Below are 20497 nucleotides of genomic sequence, written 5' to 3' on the forward strand. Positions count from 1 at the left end.
TGCCCACGCCTGTGCCATAATCTTGAGAGATTTGACATCAGCAGGGCGTCTTTTGCTGAAGTCTTGAAACATCCTGCAAACACGGAGGCCGTTCTAGAAGCAGTCAATGACGTCGCGCTCTGTGATATCCACGATTGTGGCATTCTTTTCAAAAAAGTGACGTAAGTAGCTCTGCAGGGTCTTGCTTTTTTGTTGCTTGACCTGGGACAAGTCGATCATGTTGCCAGGACGCTGCATGGCTCCCGCGTAGTTGTTGGTGAATGCCACCTTGAGTCGATGGAGTTCTTGTCTAATAACTCGAGCCATGTGAGTGGCACCACCTCCATGCAGATGGGGAAGTAGACGACTTTGGTGCCAATGTTTCCCCCAGCTGCTTGTACTGACAGCGAATAGCACCAGAGCCATTGAACTGGGTCTTGCTTGCCATCATACTTGGTGATACCTAGGGGTTTGAACTTTTCAGTTGGAGTTGTCTTCCTCACATGCCTAAGGAAGGCAGGGAACCTGTCAGTATCATCTCCTAGGTACTCGACTTCTTGCTCGAGCTCGCGGCTCTATCCATCGATGATGGTACGGGCATCGCAGCTGGCGTTGATCTTGTTGCGGAGGTCTCCTACTGGGTGTTCATGTTCTGGGTTAGCCCCACGGTGGACACGGCCTCCCGAGGGTCCTGCCCGACTACCTTCAGCTCCAGCTTGGCTTGGTCTGGTGCCTCCCGATTGACCTGGTCTAGACGGAGGGCGTCTATGGCTGCTGCCATGTTAATTTCACTAGGATTCGGAGCATTGGACGAACTGTATCGGATTCTACTGATCAAGTTGTTCGTATGTGAGTTCTGAGGTATCGCACAGGTGATGAGATCAATAGATGCGACAGTAGCCAGGGAAGTACGATTGTGACATGTTTGAACTGCTTCAAAGGCGTGATCCAGGTTCTGGATTGGTAGGTCCGTTGCAAGGCGGTGACGAGGCTCTATTCTTGCAGCATTTCTTGCTCGTCATTGAGTTCTTTGAGCTTCAGTCTCTTCTCCAACATTGTTGGCGGTGATCTCATCCTGCGAGACGTCATCTGGGTGACGCTCATGTCGCGGGTTTTTGTCCCATCGCTCTTCTCCTTCATCCTCATGTCTAGCGATAATGGCAAAGAGTTCTCGTTCTAGAGAGTAGCTTCCCGAGCTTAAAGTAATAACCTTCGTGGTGCCTCCTTCCTCGTAGATGGGTGACAGAGGAGCTCCCTTCTGGTATGGGAGAGTGTCGAGATAGGCGATGAGGCGCGAATCATCATCCTTGGCAAGAGCGGGTGGCTTCATGTTGGGCCAGTAGACAAATCTGCCTTGAAAAGTTGATGTGATTACCAGGCCCTCTTGTGGACCTGATAAACAAGTCTCCTTGTCCGTATCCGAGTGGTAGTCAAGGTCCTTGATCATATCTGTATCGAATTGTGAACTAGACAGGGCCGTCTGATGAACAGTGGTCGCATTGCGGAGTCAGAACGGGAATCGACTCTGGCGGTAATCCAACTCGCACGATGGCTTATGCGCCAGCTCGTGAAAGTCAATCCGACCGGTGGGAGAAATCGAGTTGGACTCGAACTCGTCCCCCCAGCCTCTAACTAGGTCAGAAGTTGAAAATTCATCGAGGTTCTCGACGAGATCCTCCCAAGTTTGGCGCTAGAGCTTCATGGTTCACTTCTTCTCCGGGGTCGACGCAATATGGCAACAAAAATTTCCAGCACCGTATGTGATGCAAACCCAGGAGCCAAAGACGAATGCAATGCCTGCTTCAAACGCGACGATTGGCTTGATGATGACTTGTGCCATCAAGTTCGCCAGTGGATTCTCGGCGAGAGCCCCTACCTGGCGCGCCAGCTGTTAGTGTTTAGATCCAGCAACCTACCAAAGGGGTACCCGAGGTAGTGTTTTGGTTAGTGGAGTTCATCGAGATTAGGAACTCGAAGATAAACGTAGACACACGATTTAGACACACCGTTTAGACAGGTTCGGGCCACTAGATTGCGTAATACCCTACGTCGTTTATGTTGGTTGGATTGAATTGCCTTGGAAGGGGTCCCTGCCTCGCCTTACATTGTCGGGGGTAGGGTTACAGGTCGGTTGGTTACAAGTAGGATACGACTAGAGTTCTACTCTTATTGCAACGAGTACTTTCCTAATCCTCGACTAATACCTATATGTCCATGTAGACTACGCTGTCTTATGCTATGGTCTCCATGTCAGATACGTCTCGGTATCCAGTCCCATATTTAGGACTATCCAAATCTTCTGGTGGGCTCATAAATGTACGTACCACAGTCTCTAAATATTCAAACAAAATTACCTACCCTAGTCAATTGAAACGAAATCCCAACATGCTCCTATATATTTTATATGCTTCTAAATTCCCCAATATTGCATGGTTAATACGTAGCATACATATACATACATATACATGATGTGTGTCACGGTATAGACCAGATACAAACGTATGCAGGAAGCAATGAATGGGAATATCGATTTTTATGTCAAACACATAATTCGGCTAAGTTTTGAAATTAACATATGTCAAAATACTCTTAAAAATCAATACTTGCTTGTGCAAGATAACAGATTGATGGAGTAGTTGCTTTTCTGAAACACTACATCAAGATCCAAACACTCATGTAGTATTCCATTTTTTTAGCTATAGTGATTATTGTTTTTGGTGATTGGTAGACGAGAAAATTTCAGGAGGTTATTCAAAATTACCGCAGTATCTTCCACTAACATACATAGGTCGTTGAGACCATGTAAGTTGCTCATCAATCCATTTGTCAATAAAGTAGCTGATCGAATACTTAACTTGCGGCGACAAGGTATAACCTGCAACTGAAGCGCATTACCCACTTGCTTGTGCCACAAAAAAGAAATCCAATGCTGTTGGAATCATGCTCGCCTGACAAGCCAAGCCAGCGAGCGACTACCCCAAGTTGCTCTATAAAAGGACCTGCCGACCAGCTCTGCAGCTCTGGCACACTCCATTACCAAGTTATACACTTCTTCCACCCTCCACCTCCCGAGCCTCCTCTGCTCACTCCACCGAGCTGGCTAGCGACAAGTCCGATGTCATCGTCGGCGATGCCGGCCTGTGCCTCGACGACGGCAAGGCGGCGGCCGTGAGCAGCAAGGCGGTGGTGGAGGAGCTGTACCGTGCTCTGGAGCGCGGCGACGTGGACGCCGTGCGCCGGCTGCTGAACCCGGACGTGGACTGGAGGTTCCACGGCCCGCGCGCGCACCAGCACCTGGTGCTCATGCGCCTGCTCACCGGCGGCGCTGGCGCCGGCGGCCTCCCGTTCAAAATCCGGTCCCTGGACGCGTTCGGACCCACCGTGCTGGCGGAGGGCACCGACGCGACGGGCGCGCTGTACTGGGTGCACGCGTGGACCGTGGGTTCCGGCGGCCGCGTCACCGAGGTGCGCGAGTACTGCAACACCGCGCTCGTCGTGACGAGGCTCGGTGGTGACGGCGACGCCGCCGCGGCGGCTGCGTCGGAGACGGCGAAGGCGGCGTGCTCGCAGTCTCAGTCGAAGCAGGTGTGGCAGAGCCGGCTGCCCGACCGGGCTCGCAGGAACCTCCCTGGCCTCGTGCTTGCCATCTGATCTGAATATCTGGTCAGATGCGAATCATCGTGCCATATATGCTTCCGATTCTGAACTGGCTGTCTGGCTTCTACCGTGTGGACAGGAACCCTGCATGTTTCCAATGTGGTTACAGGGACATGAATGAATCAAATACCTTAAAAAAAAGTAAAAGAATTCAAGTGATACTTGTGTGATGTGATTCCTGGTGGAGATAATTCAGCATAATTTTAGTGTTTATTTAGAAAACATCCTCCATAAGCTTAAATGTCGACAAAAGATGAAAAATATATTTAAAACACCAGCCAATACCATAAAGAGCCTGGTGCATCACATCGAATGTTTAGATACTAATTAGAAGTATTAAACGTGGACTATTTACAAAACACATTACATAAGTGAAGGCTAAACGGCAAGACGAATCTATTAAGTTTAATTAATCAATGATTTGACAATATGTTGCTACAGTAAACATTTGCTAATGATGGATTAATTAGGCTTAATAGATTCGTCTCGCCGTTTAGCCTCCGTTTATGTAATGGATTTTGTAAATAGTCTACATTTAATAATCCTAATTAGTATCAAACATTCGATATGACACGTACTAAAAATAAGCAAAGAGAACCAAACGTCCCCTTAACCACCTCATGTTCTCATCAAAAGCCAGCTCACTAGTACTTTTCTTTAACGAAAATGGTAGGAGCTCTACCATTTAATTAAAAAAGAAAAAAAACGTTAGTACATGACAGGGCAAGGTCTGCCGTCTAAGCGGTTGGTCACAACGTTAGTTTGGACGTGTTAATTACCAACACTGGCAAGGTCACAAACAAAAGCAACGCGCGAATAGGGATATGGACGTCACGAAGGTCCGTGGCATTCGATCATTGTCCCTCTTAGTTTGGACAGTGACCTTGTGCATCGTTATACTTTTATTTCTTGTAGATATCTGTGCATTCTCTTCTTATATAATGGACATAGCAAAACTGAGATATCTTAGTTCGTTAAGCGACTTGTGGTTGAACCTACCTTTAGGATACAATGTCCTGAATTTAGCATAAGCGCTTGTATGTTTCTAGATTCACTTTGGGAATTGGTGGTGTTATTCTTTTTGGTAGGCGATATTCTCGACGACAATAAGGTGTCTGTTATGACTCTATCAATCTTAAAATCTGTAGGTCTAGTTTTTCCGAGTTTCTCACAAGAGTAGTGTGCGCGCGTACATTAATAGGGGTGGGAGGGTGTACCGGTGTTCGAGTCTCTGCGTGTGCATCGTTTTTCCAGGGAAAACATACCTTGCACATGATATAGATAATCATTCCGTTACAAAGACAGAGCTGCCCTGTTATCCCAATCCACTAATCCTTCCACAATGGATTCAAATGAAAATGAACGCAATGTGCTCCTTTCTTCATCAATTCAAAACTGAAAATCGGAAATAAGCTAAGCCGAGAGAAACAACAAAGGCAAATTATGAAACAAGGACTCTGCACACGCATATTTGCATTCCGGGAGTGCAGAAAGATTACTACTCTGTCACTGACCACGACCGCATTCGTCTTTCTCTATCAATGGCGGGACAGGTGGCGTCATTTCTCCAGAAGAAGAACTACTACACTGCTCCTGCCGCAGCAATGGCGACTCGTCGCCTCGACACGGAGAGTAATTCGCCAGCCGAACAGGGTGGGCGTAAATGATCGCCGGCGTTGCAGGATGCGAAGACCCTCCCTGACAAGACGGCTTGATCCCGTTCTCCCTCGGCAAAGGCTGCAGGGTGATGACGCCAGCATCAGCTCGCCCGCCGTCGGAGTCTCTCCGGTGGACGCTGCCGGCCTCAACGTCGAGGAGGAGGTTCGCCGTTCGCACCTCCTGCGCCAGCGCGCAGCTCCAGCAGAACATCCACCGGAGGTAGTCGATAAGGCACGGCGAGCCGGCGCGGCACGTGTCACCGCCGGGGAGCCCGTACTTTCGCCGCATCCGCGCGCGCCAGAACCCGCCGTAGAGCAGGCCGAGCGCGCAGAGCACGACCCCCGCCGCGCCGACCGCGTCGCCGACGGCCTCGTCCCGAATGTTCGCTGCGGCGGCGTTGAGCACCCAGAGCGGCGCGAAGCAGAGCAGCGCGAACATTACGGCGTGCACGTACGCGTTCCCGAAGCCCAGGCGCTCCATGTTCCACCCGAACACGCAGAAGGTGCAGAGGCACGAGAGCCAGCACGCCGTGGGGTCGTCGCCGACGTCGAGCAGCCCGCCTGCCCACTCCGCCCCCTCCGCGCCGGCCGCCGCCTCAGCGGCGATGCTGCCACCGTCGTCGTCGGTGGCAGAGCGATCGTCCGGTTCTTGGTGCACGCTCGGCCCACCGCGTCTCCTCCCCAACGGGCTGAAATACATGTACAGGCCGGCGATCACCGGCGCGGCGGTGCCGCCAACGACGAGCGAGGTCTCGGCGGCGTCCGGCCGCGCCTTGCGGGAGTACCCCCAGTAGAGCCCGCACATGGCGTACTGCGCGAAGCAGGCGACGTGCAGGAGCGCGACCACAACGGACATGTGACCCCGCTCGCCGCGGCGAGGGCGCGCCACCGCGCCGGCACCGGCGACCTTCCGGAAGTAGGCCTCCCTGAGCTCCTTGGCGTCGCCGGGGCGCCACCGGAGGAGCAGGACGGCGTGGTGGAAGAGCGCGGGGTGCTGGTAGATGCTCATGAGCGTGAAGAGCGCGTTGAGCACCTGGTTGTTGACCTCGATCCACCGGTTGCGGAGGGACCGGCGCGGGAAGGCGCCGTCAAGGGCGCCGAGGAGGAGGAGGCCCAGCATGGAGCCCGACGCTGCCACGCAGAGCGCCCACGCCACCAGGGCGAGGTGCGCCGGGTGCTTCAGCCAGCGCCACCACGCGCGCGCGACGAACGCCGGGTGGAGCCTCCGGACGAGGCGGCGAGCGCTTTCCTCGGGCCGCCCTTCTTGCCCGACCACGGGAATGACGGAAGCGGCAGCATTGTTGCGCTCTCCGACGAGCTCGACCGCCAGGTCGCCATTGATCGCTGCGGCAGCGTGGTGACCTTGATCATGGACGGCGGCTTCCATATCCGGTAGTAGAGCAGTGGATGGGGAAAAAGTTCATTTGTATAGTACTTATATTAAGTTACAATTAGCTAGAAAGTGACTAAATCATACGCAGAGATCAATGGAAGTAGCCAAGAAGAGAGTGGACTAGTGGACAACCATGTAATGTAATGATGGAAGAATCTGAGACTGTGTAGCATCTTAGTCAACAAAAATGCACACTATAAGGCTATTCTTTATTTCCAGCGGTACTCCTCCGTTACTCGTTTTAGGTTTTCTAAGTTTATAGATATTATTATGCATTTAGATATAATGTATGTATAGATGTATAATAATATTTATACAATTTGGAACGGAGGGAGGACTTCGTAAACTGTAAGGCATAAGTTGCCAAGAAAACTTCAGAAATGTTCTTAAATTTGACAAAAGGATTTCTGAAGATTGTCAGCTTAAGTATTACTATCAGCAGCGTTTATGTCTCCTCTCAAATTGTGGAATCTTGCTGGGCAGAAGCAACCCGGTCCGGTTAAAGCGGCGGACTTGGCGAGTGGTGGCGCTGAAAGCTGAACAAGCTTGACTGGGCCCAAGTGCCGGCCGAACAAAGTTGAGACCTTGAAACGTGGACGCTTGTGCCTTTCTTGACTTGGTCTAGTCAACACTTGGCCCATTTATGTTGACTTAACGTTTGTAATCGACTCCGGGCATCAAACTGATTACTGGAGCTACCACTGCACGAATAACTGGCGACATATGTACTTAGATTAACCTTGTGAAAAACATTCTTCCCCTCCTTGCATTACAAGAATCAAGGATGAGTCAAGCGCATGCTGCGCGGGGGCCATTGCTGGGCGCTCGTTCGTCGCTCTGAAGGTTATGTATACTGTTCTACTTCTTCCTTTCTTGTTTCTTTTTCTTTTTTCTCCCTGCGCTATGCTGTTGGATATTTTAACAAATATGAATAAATCCGCAAGCGCACGGATATTATTGTAGCTTTCACCTCAATGTATTCCAAGAGTATCGAATCCAAGGGAATGTGTGTGCACTAACTTCTATTCTAGTCGGTCCAAAGACACATCAAGATACATGACGAGGGTAGAGACGATTCCTAAAGATAGCACTTGAGGTAAGTTCAAGGTCGATCTCTCGATTATGGATACTTGATTCAGGCACCGGCTTACTCCTGGCCTGCCAGGCGAGTCTGGCTAGCAGCTCTACTCGAACGTGAAGGATTAAAAAGGACCGATAGGGCTGTCACCACCTACAGCCTACCTCTAGCAACCCGTGGGATATAAGACAAACGAAGGATAACCCCTAGTCTAGGCATCACGTCTATGCTATTGATTACTACTGCAGTCTAACTACATTTGGATCCCCATAGCAAACTACAACACTCTATAATATGAAGCGACGGACCCGCAAGCAGAGAGAACTGATCTCACTTAGGTACAAGTATTAGTAGTGGATAATGTATGATGGTCTAAAGGCATACATGAGAGCATACAAACCTATACTATGATAGCAAGGGTATATGACTAGCACATGAGCATATAAGCTAAGTATATCAATATAGCAAGGGTATAGGACTACTCATGCATATAAGAACAAAGTATAACACTATAAGAAGGAATCACGAATACAAAATTACTTTACTCCAAAAGAAACCAGCATCCGTAGAGGTACAAGCTGGGAGGAGAGTACTGACCCCGACACTCCTCCCGAACACCTCTCACTCTTTCCCTATTCTAAGCACAAGATAGATAGGGCTTCACCTTTGGAACGGAGCACTTATTCTACTCTTGTGTGGTGTGTTGAGAGAGAGGGTAGAAGGTCCTATTTATAGTGTGAGGTGCCTTGGGAGAGTAGAGATGCTCCTAGCATCCTAAGGGGATATTCTTCTCCAACTCCTCTCCTTCTGAGGTCCCAAGGTGGTAGCTCCCGGCGAAATGGTCACAACCGCTTTTAGGAAGCCTCCAGGAGTCAACTTGTGGAAGCTGGGCGTGAGCTGAGCCAAAGGTGGTTCGGCCGAACCTGAACCCCGGGCACCGCCTCTCGCACCGCCCTTCATCTGGGACACTGCATGGTGGGCCCTCAAGTCGGTCTAGGGTGCCCGCTCCAAGTTAAGGTGGTTTACCCCCTAATGTAGGCCTATGGATCCGTATGCTCTCTCTTGATTGGCTGGAGTTGTGTTTCTTTGCCTCTTGGGTGTATTTCCTCATCCTTTCTAAGGATAAGTCACCTGCATACAGATATTCACCAACACTTATGGAAATTGTTAGTAATAAACCCCTACCACTACGTTGATGCTCATCTTTCCGGTGTTTATGCAGGAGTTGACGGTCTATAATTGGTACTTAAGAGCCGTCAACACATGATGCCCTGCCGCTGCCCGCCTCCACCACCGCCCGCAGCCGGCAACACCTCGCCGCCGTGCCGCTCCGCCCGCCTCCCACCCCGCCCTCCCCTAACCCCTGCCATCGCTGACCCCCTCCGCCGGCACCGCCTACCAGGGTTCCTCCCCCACCCGGCCGGTGACGCCACCATCGCTCGGCCTCGCCGCTCGCAACCCACCACCACCGCCGGTCCTACCACCACTGGCGACCATCCCTCTAATCCCGCCAACCATTGAAGACCCCCAAACCCAGAAACCCAAATCCCTAACCCTAATCCCCTCCACCCGCTGCCGTCGGCCTCTACCCCGCTGCCACTGGCCTCCACCGCTGCCCACGGCCAGCGGCATCTCGCTGCCATCCGCTCCGCCCCCCTCCTGCCGCAGCCGCCCCCGCTCTTCTCCCCAACGCTCGGAGCAGATAAGGCCGCGCGGAGGTCACATGCGTGTGCTTAACAGCTGCCCTGTGTTCGTTCGTTGGCACCTGCTAGCGACGCGCGCACGATAAGGATTTTGATGCTATGCTCATATATACATCTATGAGTGTGCCTTTTATGACTAGTTGACTACCTACAATGAATGCCAACCAAAAGTACATTTGTCACCTAGATTTGTAACTATGATTGCTTCCACCATCATGCTGAAAATATTTTGTCAACATATTATTCCAAGTAATTTTGTGTTTGGCACTTGATGCACACTTAAACTAGGTTTAACAAAAAAAATGCATCTTAAGGTGATACAGGAATATTTCCACAAGCTTTGCCTTTTGCACCATGTCATAATGGTCCTGTTTGTTTCTGCTTATAAGCCGCTTATCGATGAAAATAAGCAAGAATACCAACAAACGGCTTGCTTATTTTCCTAGATTCACGCTTATATGGTAAGCCGCTTAAGATATTTGAATTATAAGAAGTGGAAATCTTTGCTTAGATTATATGAGAGAAGCTGAAACAAAGAGGGGTGTTCTTAACAATGATGTTGCAATTTAGGGTGAACCTATAGAAAAAGAACCTTATACTAAATCAGATCGAACGAGGGATCTTCTTGGAAATGGGAAAATCTAGAATAAGAGTGCGAAGTTTCATTTCATATCCGTGAATAAACTGAAAAAAGAGACCTTTCTAAAAGAATAGAAAAAAGTAGGTGGATCGGGTTCGCTATTATGAGTATTCGCACACAAGACAAGAGTTTGACCACGGGGTAAGGTTACCATTCCTAAAGAAAAGACCGGTTACGGACTTGTACTCTACAACATAAAAAAATACATTCCCTGGCAAGGGCAGGCAAAAGACTTGAAAATCAAAGACACTCAGGACTTTCACTCTGTTTCGGCATAACTCTCAGCGCAAGCTTAAGAAGCATGGTGTATTGACACCTTTTCCCCATCTCCGCCACCAGATCCTCTTCCTCCTAGGTACAAAGCCAATGCCCATTTTACTTTATGGAATAGTGCACGTAGAATAACAAAAGGGGTTATTCATGTTCAAGCCAGTTTCAACAATATCATATAACCATTACAGACCCACAAGATCGGGTGGTAGCTGAGGAAAATCTTGCTTCTTCACTTAATGCTTGCTTTCCGTCCTGCCTTTGCTGGGCCTACGATAGGCTCTACTCCAATACGAAATAAGATTTTGTACATGAAGGTTGGTGAAAAGCAAAAGAAGCAATTGGTTCTCAAATGTTGTGACGTCACCTAGCTTCCCGAAAATCTCTACTTATTAGGGTGGCCTCTAACAGGTCGGGAGCGTACTCAAAATCTTGCTCATATGCCTCGCAAGATTGAACATATGCGAAAGTCATCTCGAAGCACATTTAGGTCAAAATGTGCCTAGAAATGGAATTTCCTTGATTACAGTCTGCCCTAAGCATACGTAGCTCCATTTTGAACTTCTGCCCTTCTCTTCTGCCTATTCAGAAATCACCTTCTATCACATCTGTTTGTTTGTCGTTGTACGAAAGTCTATCGATTCAAGGATTTGAAAATTCATAGTCGTTGCCTAGAGCTTTTCGATCCCCAGTTGCTACGGGGAACAAAGGCAGAAATACAATAGATTCCTCCATTTAAGTGGTTCTCACTTCTCCTTGTTTGGAGGAAAGGAGGTATATTTGTTTCAAGTTTGGAAAGTAGGTATTGTTCCCGAAGTAGGTAAGTAGGTAGCCGTAAAAAGAAAAGAAAAAGAGGGTTTTTAGGTTTGCCCTTTTCTATCTTAATACCAGGCTAAAAAAGATCCATTCAATTAAGTTAGATATACCCACCACTAAGAAGGATTCTGCAAAAGCTTCACCCTTCATTGCTATCTATAGCATGTTATGTTGTGTTTATATTGCACTCCTTTGTCCCTATCATCCGAAAATAAAACAGCGACAAAACAGATTTGCTTCAATGATATATCTAATCAGACTGAAATTGATGTTGAAGACTCGATCCATATGTCCATCTCACCTATAATTTTAAGAATCTTGACTATTCTTTTCGTAGGTCAAAGAGCGTCTAGTACTACTACAAGACTCCAACGTGGAGATGCATTGTAAAAATAAAAACCGTTAAAGTATTCATTTAGTTTCAATTTTACAATTTGAATAGTTTGGATAGTAAAAAGTGAACTTCAAAAAAAGGCTCACCTATCGGGCCTGATTTTAAGATGGGGTCCTCCGGGCCGGGAAATTTTGGGCTGACCAAGAGTCCAAGACCAACTTTCCTCTGATTTTGATGTCAGTCTTTTGGGCCTATTGTGCTGCGCGTATGGGCCTCTATCTTTCGTGAAACAAACACAAACGTTGCCAACGTGCAAGCCGCAAATTGCTGCATCTTTACGATTCCTTCCGTCTCTCTCCCGTCTCCCACTGTCCCACTTTCCTTCGCCGCAGCAATCAGCAGCTCCGCCGCGGCAGAGGGCGATCTGGAAGTTTGAGGAAGCTTCCACAGATACTGGAAGACGCCGCCGATGGGCTCGAGGTCGCCCGGCGTCTCCTTCAAGCTCGTCCTACTCGGCGACGGTACGGATCCCTTCCGATCCCCAACCCCTAGCCCTCTCCCCCTTGGCCAGAATCGTGAGCATTCCCGCTGAGTTCCACCTCCCTCAGTCTAGAATACTTACGGAAGTGCGGATCACAGCGGAGGCTGGCCGATCCTTTCGATTCTATCGCTCCCTTTGGGCTTTGGTGCGTGCTCAAGCCTGGCTAGGGTTAGGTCTATTTCTAGTGCTGTTATAGGCGTGAAATTGGATATATCCATGTGAAGGAGGAATTCTGACTGAAAACAGAAGGTAGCATGGTGAATAGATGATGATGTATAGAATTGGGGATCCCATAGAATTGTGTGTTCAAGGTGAATAGATGATGATGTATAGAATTGTGTGATCTTTGTGATGCATTGGTATCTAGTACTAGACAAATGGGTAAGGATGAAAGGCGATAGGCTTATGGTTGTAATTGGATATATGCTATATGCCATATTATAATTATTATTTTGCAAGTCCTTCAGTTCTATAAGCTGTTTGACAGCAAGCTAAGTAACTTGATAACAAGCTGAGTGGTTGACCCTTACTTTAGTTGTCTTAGTGATGAGTGTATTGTAAACTTAAGATTTAGGACAAAGTCGTTCATGGTCACTTGTTTGACTATATACAGTTTTGTGTATAACTGTACATCCCCATATGACTTTGTTTTTGGCCAAAAATCATGTGCCTTTTACTCTTGTTGTGATACCACTACCACTTTTCCCTTGTTGTAGGACGAGTTGGGAAAACATCTCTTGTGCTGCGGTATGTGAATAATATCTTCTCAGACAAGCAGGAAGCAACAGTTCAAGCCTCTTATTTGACAAAGCGCCTTGTTGTTGAAGGTGTGCCTATTACGCTCTCTATATGGGTGCGTTGTCATCTCTTTGGTATGCATTAAATTTTTTTGCATATTTCTGCAGTGAAACTTTTTATAATTTTCAGTTGGGGATGAATATGAACTATACTTCTGCTGCAATATCGTTACATAACTAGAAATGGTTATACCTCATTACCTTGATTAAACTTCTGCAGAATTTCTGCATTGAATTATTAATATCTTGTCTTTACATAAGATGCTGTTTACGATTTTATTATGTATAACACACGTTTTAGAGTATTTTTGCACTGATGCTTAGGTTTGTGCATGTACTTTTTTTTCTCAAACAGCATGCTATTGTATTATAGAAGAAAGAATGGTCCGATTACAAACTTAGTCCCAGCTTAGGCTTGTTCTCATACTTGTTTACTGATGAAATTCTTGACTACTATATAGTATCCTGGTCAGACATCTGAACATTTTTACAAGAATGCTGAATTAAGAAACCTTGGTCCTCACTCAGTTTTTGTAGCTTATAGAGCTTATTTGCCATCAACAAAAGGTTTTGTAGCTACTGGTTACTGCAGCCCTTTTATTTCCTGCGATGCCTTTGAGGCTTTGATGCTTGTTAGCACTTTGAGTTTTATTTTACCATTTACATTCAAGTTTGTCCTCAAGCTTTATCAGTAAGTATTTTCTTTGCCTTCAGGACACAGCTGGGCAAGAGAAGTTTCATGCGCTAGGTCCTATATACTATCGTGATGCAGATGGTACAACCTACTCATTTTTAGCAGTAAAGTGATCCATACAGATCCCTGCTTTTCTCACCATTTATGTTCCATCATTGCAGCTGCTCTATTAGTGTATGACATCACAGATAGTGATACTTTTGTTCGTGTCACGAAATGGGTGAAAGAGCTCAAGCAAATGGCAAGTAAAGATATTGTTATGGCCATTGCAGCAAATAAAAGTGATTTGGTCAGATTGAAGAACATAGAAACTCAAGAAGCAGTAAGGTATTCCTCTTTGCTATGCTGCATTTATGATAAACACAGGTTCCATATTAGTAATTTTGTCTTGACTGTTTCCAACCTAACTCCTCTATGAGGTAACTATGCCAATATGAACCAGAGGTAATATAAAGAACTTGGATTGCTGTTTCTTGCTTAAGGTACTGTTTAAACGAATTCCCTAATATCGGCATTTGGGATGTAGACAAGTTTGTTAGATTGCCGCGGCCTTTATTTGCTTGTGCCGAATATAAGTTCTTGGTGATTGAGCCCAAAAAAGAAACAAATGGAGAAGAGGAGTGCTCTGAGATGATCTGTTTCCTTGTTTTGAAATTTGGAGTCTATGGTCCGAAGAAATTAGAGTGCTGCACTTGGATGTGTGATTATAAGTCATTGGTGCATAAGTGAAAACATAGAGAGGGAGGGAGGGATGTGCTACCTGGAACACAAGTTTTCAGTCCTTGAATAGAAGAAACAATTACATTGTCCAATCACTTTGACAATCTGTTAATCTGATATGTTAGCGTAGTTGCAACATACTATAACTGGCAAAAGTAATATCTCTATTTTAGAATTTATTTGGCCATTTCATAGTTCTGATGTTTCTGTCATGGAACCATTGTATCCATCTAAATAATTGTTGTTTATGCCTACAGCTATGCTGAAAGTATTGGGGCAAGTCTCTTTGTTACATCTGCCAAAGCAGGGACTGGAATTGATGATGTCTTCAGTGATATAGCCAAACGTGAGTTCTGTTTTATAAAGTCTTGCATATAATTGGCTTTCAGATTTTGGCTGTTTTAGGCACTGTTCATGAGTTACAATATGACAATAAGTCAATAACGAGTAGCATTTATTTAGTGATTTGAATTTCTTCATGTTTCTTATGCTGCCACATAGATTCAGTTGATCAGACTAGCACATCAACCCAAACTGCATACAGAAACAGGGCATGACTGTCCTTTATTTCTCATATGTGTCTGTTTATTGCTAAGTTTCTAATATACAGTGAGTAGATTTATATTTGGGAAAATTGGTTCTCTAACATTGAAAGATGACTCCTGGAACATACCACCAAAACAACTTGTCCCTGTAAAATACCAGTGAAAGAAACAATTGTGAACTGAAACTAGCACTCTGATAGATTTTGCACAAACGGTGTTAACTGGGACAAAAATACCCCTGGCCTATCAATGTTCACTGGATACACAAGATTGTGTTTATGCCTTCATTGAAAAAGGGTAGAGAGAAGCAATATCAATGAAGAAAAGCAATGCCCTCGACTGAGAAAGGGAAGCATTGAACTTTGGAGTAACGCAATTTCTTACAACCATTTCATACGTTTTAGGGATTGGGAAATTGTATTACTGTTACTGATGAGTGTTTTGCTTAACTCATGCTTTTTTCTTGGTAAAGTGCTATCTACTTGACTGCCATTGTTATGCAGGATTATTAGAGAAGAGAAAAAACAGCGCTGATGGCTTGTCACCACCTCAGCCAAAGAAGGGAATTCTGATCGTCGATGACGAGCCTGAAAAAGAACCTCCACCGAAGTGTTGCTCATAGTGATATTTCAGTGAAAATCTCGCAGGTATAACATTACAAAAACATTAATGCTATTTGTAAAGGGACAACATCATACATCAATTCAGCGCTGGATTATTTGAGTTTTCGGGGCAGGTATTGGGGTTGAGCTTTTAGGTCGTGTAAATACTATTAACCGTCAATTGCTGTCAATGTAACATTTCAGTCACAAATAATAAACTTACACTTCTACAAACATATGGTTTCATGGATTCCTGAATGTGGAGGAGAAAAATATTTGTTCTATTTAGCGAAGGGTTGCAGTGATTTTCATGTGAAGTACTAATAAGTCGTAAAAGAGTGAGCCCATATATTCCAGCCTCGAATTCTATACAGCATAATAGGCCACGCTGGGCCTTACCTTTGATTGCTCGGCCCACTTACCTGAGTCCCCTCAAAAATCACAGGTCTAAGCTCAACCGAACTACTGCCACGAGTAAAAATTTTGGACATCTGTGACAAGGACAAGGAGTGATATATGGTTATCTTAAAATCCAATTGTTAACAGTGTTGAGGTGAATTAGCAAAGTACTTCCTCCGTCCCATAGGTTGTACTTCCTCCGTCCCATAGGTTGTTTAGGTTGTTTTGATTTTTTAAGATATATAATTATGTTTAGGTGTATAGCAAAATCTATGAATCTTAAAATGCTAAAACGACCTATAATTTAAAATGGAGGGAGCATTCAGATTCAGTTTTCGACATACATGTTCGAGTCAACATCTAGGCTACCATAGATTCGTACTAAAAAAATGCAGATCAAGTGCTCTGGTAGTACATTTTCAAATAGAATATACACATTGAAAACAAACAACAAGAAGGAACAGCTAAGCAAATGAGAGATCATGGAAACCGCATTACGCGAATTTCCTTTTGACGAAGCTTGGTGCTATGAGATTGCGTGTATGCCCTTAGGTTTTGTCTCTTGTGCAGACGTGATGCTCTCCTTGATGCCGGGGATATTGTTGGATCGCTTCTTTTCTGTCACCAATCCACGTTACCTAAAGAAGAAACACGTTGAGGCCCTAATGGCATTTTCTTTTCCACGTCATCGAGTTTTTCTAGCCGATATGCGTCTACTACTCTAATGACTGCCATGTCCACTTTGTCAGCAGCAAGCTCACTTGTAGGGTTCTAGCATCTACGTATAATGATTAATGAATATGTTTCTCGTCTTCATGATCATGGTTGGCCTAAACTTCGGTAGACTTGTTTCTTTAGGATGTTGTTAGTGCTACTTTCGCTGCTAACTCAGGACCAGCTAATTAGCCTTGTTCTTGCTACATGGGTGACCACATTGTACGCTTTGACTGTCTGACAAAGATGAGATGGTTTTTGTTTGTGCCATAACTTACCAAAGAGAGGTCTACTGTCGCCTATGACACTTGTCTTTTACTTCTGTCTGCCATCCATTTGGCAAGGCCTCTGTTTTTTCCCCCTCTCATCTTCCACATCATCTGCAATGCATCCTCATATGTCTCCTCTCACATTCCTGACCACTTCCCCTAATCTCCTTGTCACTGGCCATTGTTCTAGGTCTCGCATGGCCACGCTTGGAACAGATGATGTATGCCTGTATTACATCGCCATGCTCTGTATTGTCGTCACTGAGCTCAATGGCCCTATATGGTTGGTCATGAAGGATGCTACTGTGTGATATGTAGGCACCTCCTCCTTCCATCCCAAATTATATATCGTTTTGGTCTTTTAGATATATAACTTTTGCTATATACTATATATACATTATGTCTAAATACATATAAAAAACTATGTATCTATAAAATTAAAATGACCTACAATTTGAAACGGAGGAAGTGTATTTGCACTGTGGGCTTTGTGTGTTAGTATGTACCATTGTCATTACATATCTTCAATCTCGACCCTAACACATGGTACTGCTCCCCAGTTGAAGGAAGGTCATCTCATAATATTTCAAATACAAGTGGAAACACCAAAATTATTTAGGTTACCTGCTCATCGATCACTACCGTACCCCATGCCCTTTGCGTCAAGTCTAAGGCAATAATGCCAGGAAACGGGACACCATTCCATCAACACGCTCCCTGTGCTACCACAGTGTAGGCTGTGTAACATCCAACTGTCGGATCATCGCTCGTTCTCATTGCGCTCCCGTCATGCGCAGATAAAGGCAGCCGTTACGTGCTTTTGGCACGCGTAGTCTTCAGGGCTTGCTTTTGTCTGCGCCCCATGGAGATTCCTTTCTCATAACAGCGAAGACTAATAGCACACCCTTGTTTAAGAAATACAAGAGCTCCAAAAGGCGGCCTAATCTCGAGACCTATTGTAATGATGAAGATCTAATGGCCAAGCGACACCGCAATGTTAATATGTCAAGTCCACCAACTCCTGTCTCTTGGTATCAGCACTTTTGAAAAGTAGGAGGGGGTACTTTCACCTTGTAGTTAATTATAATTTTGGAGTTGTAAACAAGTGGCCATGAGCACTCAGTGTTTTGTGATGGAACGACCAACGAAAGTATACAGAACTCGTACGTGCGTGCGCACAAATGATCTGTAATGGAGTCAGCTCCCTAATAAATATTTTCCAATAACCAGTTAATAATAGGTTACTTTCACTGTTATTGGGAGAGTTGTTTTTGCAGTCTTCCAATAATCCCAATCCAACTCCCGTATTGGAAGAGTTGAGGTAAATTATTGGGTTGTCCCAATAATTATTAGGAAAAGGGAAAGGTAAATGGAGACTGCTGGAGCACTATTTTCTTATCAACTCTCCTAATATAGTAGTTGGATTCGGAAAAAGGAGACAGCTGGAGATACTCTTATCAGCTGTTTATACCTTATACAGAGTACATGGTGACTTCAGGTAACCATCTTAGAGATAGAGACGAAAAACTAATCGTGTTCTACCATACAATCGAATATTTGAATACCCTTCATCTTAGAGATAGAGACGAAAAACTAATCGTGTTCTACCATACAATCGAATATTTGAATACCCTTCTGGATCCTTGAGCCAACAAACTTTCTAAAGTTGGATAATCATATCGCTTAATTTGTGTTTTAAGATGACATTATGAAAAGCAGTTTTATTAGCATGTACTCAGCAATGTAAAGTTAGGCTCCCTTTGGTTCAGCTTCCGCAAGGTGCTTTTGCTATCAAAAAGCTAAACGCTAACCAAAGGGCCGAAACTCGCAACAGCTTTGAACGAAAGCAACGGCTTTCCATTGCCCCCTGCTTCCACGGCTGTGAACTCCAACCTTTCAACGAAATTACCCACGCTGCCACCGGTAAATTACGTACCGCTTTGTTTCTTTTCTTCCCCAACTCGCTCGAGCTATTACCCAACCAGAGCCACGCTAGGGTTTCACGCCTCTCCAGGTCCGGCCGGTGGCGGTGCACCCACAGGTAGCCACCCTCCCCACCGACGGCGCCCCTCTCCAGCCGCCTCCTCTCCTCCCAGGAGCAAGCAAGACCCGGGGAGCCACGCACACCCTCCACCTCCTCCCGCTCTCTTCCCCGGTGCCCGTTGCAGGAGCAACCGCCCTCCCCACCACAAGCCGCCCTCCCCACCTGCGGTGCCCCCACCGGCGGACGCTCTCCCCACTCGGTAGCGCCCCTCTCCGGCCGGCTCCTCTCCATCAGCAAGCGCTCAAGGTGAAGATCTCAATAGCCATCCCCACACACCCACTCTACCTGAAGCCTGCAAATCTTGTGCTTTTGCAATTGACAACTTTGAGGTTGCTTGCTTGAACAACCAGCAATATGTACAATCTGATTGTTGCTTGATCCTGAACAATTGTAGAGTTGCTTTGAGGTTGCTTTATCTGAACAATCTGTGCAATCTAATTATTATCCTTTGCTAACTCAAAGAGGTGTCAAAGAGTTGTCAATTTAGTTATCATAAACCCAACTGATGTTTAGGCAAGCAATCAGCAGTCTGCATGGCTACAATTCTACAACAGATGCATTAACATTGATGAGTTTTCAGACAATCTTCTTACCTAGATGTCATGCGTGTTGATGTCTAGTATTATTTAGGCTCTGTTTTGATGGGCATGATGGTGGCTTGATGTTTTTTTTCATGGAGAATTTTAGTCAGTATGTGCAATATACTAATTGTAATATGAAATGGTTAGAAATGAAGATGTTATCTGAAATGTTTGAAACTGCTAGGATTTGTGGATATAGGAAACTTGTGCAAACATCTATGTAGGCCCTTTTGTGTTGTTCATACAACATTTATTTGCATGTACAATTGTTGGGTTTATGATAACTGAATTGCCTGCCACAATTTTTTTCTTGATTTAAGAATATCCGATAAAGCAGATTGGTGTAATGCCAATATGAGGTATTTCATTGATATCTGCAAAGGAGAGATAGAAGCTGGGATTAGACTGTTGGGATTTTTCAATAGGACTGGTTGGAAAAATGTTATATGTAAGCATGAAGAAAACATTGGTCAGAAGCTAACAAAGAAACAATTGAAGAACACGTGGGACAATATGAAAAGGAATATACATGGTTCATGGAGTTGAAGAATAGTGCAACTAGGCTTGGATGGAATGAGGCAAAGTGAACTGTTGAGTGCTCTAAGGAATGGTGGGATGAACACCTAGCTGTAAGCACTTTACTGTCATTATTCATTATTCATTTTTGATGCTTTCATACTGTGTTACTTGCTAATTAACCCTTTTTTCATTTAATTTCAGATGTGCAATACTCCTGAGAAAGGTATCAAATGCAACCATGTGAGGTTCAGAAAACAAGGGATGAAGCACCTTGATGATCTGCATATATTGTTTGATAAGATACATGTCAGTGGCGCTAGTGGATCCTGCCCTGAAGATGTATCCTCTGATGAGTCAAGTGATGACGATGTGAGTGAGGTAAAAAAACTCAAGATATTGATGATGTGAAGCTGGCTGCTTTGAAAAAATCAAAGCTAGGGAAAAAGAAACGCAAGGAACACTCTAGTTCTATTGAAGAAAAGGATGAGAAGAACCCTTTCTTTTGACTATACAAGAACACATGTTTGAAGATAGAAATTGCAGC

At 45.4% G+C, this 20497-nt stretch overlaps 3 protein-coding genes and 1 pseudogene across 3 annotated transcripts; 3 read left to right on the plus strand and 1 right to left on the minus strand.

Annotated features, from left to right (window-relative positions):
* Nucleotides 1-2964: 2964 nt before the first annotated feature.
* On the plus strand, nucleotides 2965-3811 carry LOC111256823 (senescence associated gene 20-like). Its single transcript, XM_022825522.1, has one exon. It carries the CDS (start codon nucleotides 3283-3285, stop codon nucleotides 3628-3630), a length of 348 nt encoding a protein of 115 aa, XP_022681257.1. The 5' UTR covers nucleotides 2965-3282; the 3' UTR covers nucleotides 3631-3811.
* A 1269-nt stretch (nucleotides 3812-5080) lies between these two features.
* Nucleotides 5081-6681, minus strand: LOC101772009. Its single transcript, XM_004963814.2, has one exon. The coding sequence runs from the start codon at nucleotides 6679-6681 to the stop codon at nucleotides 5143-5145; it is 1539 nt and encodes a 512-aa protein (XP_004963871.1). The 3' UTR covers nucleotides 5081-5142.
* A 5186-nt stretch (nucleotides 6682-11867) lies between these two features.
* LOC101778367 (ras-related protein Rab-21) lies at nucleotides 11868-15661 on the plus strand. Its single transcript, XM_004962363.2, has 6 exons — nucleotides 11868-12049; nucleotides 12786-12922; nucleotides 13581-13641; nucleotides 13722-13887; nucleotides 14538-14626; nucleotides 15329-15661. The coding sequence occupies exons 1-6, from the start codon at nucleotides 11998-12000 to the stop codon at nucleotides 15445-15447; spliced, it is 624 nt and encodes a 207-aa protein (XP_004962420.1). The 5' UTR covers nucleotides 11868-11997; the 3' UTR covers nucleotides 15448-15661.
* A 1345-nt stretch (nucleotides 15662-17006) lies between these two features.
* On the plus strand, nucleotides 17007-20361 carry LOC111256754 (annotated as a pseudogene).
* The last annotated feature ends 136 nt before the right edge of the window (nucleotides 20362-20497 follow it).

This window comes from Setaria italica, chromosome III, assembly GCF_000263155.2.
Source record: "Setaria italica strain Yugu1 chromosome III, Setaria_italica_v2.0, whole genome shotgun sequence".
Lineage (NCBI taxonomy): Eukaryota > Viridiplantae > Streptophyta > Magnoliopsida > Poales > Poaceae > Setaria > Setaria italica.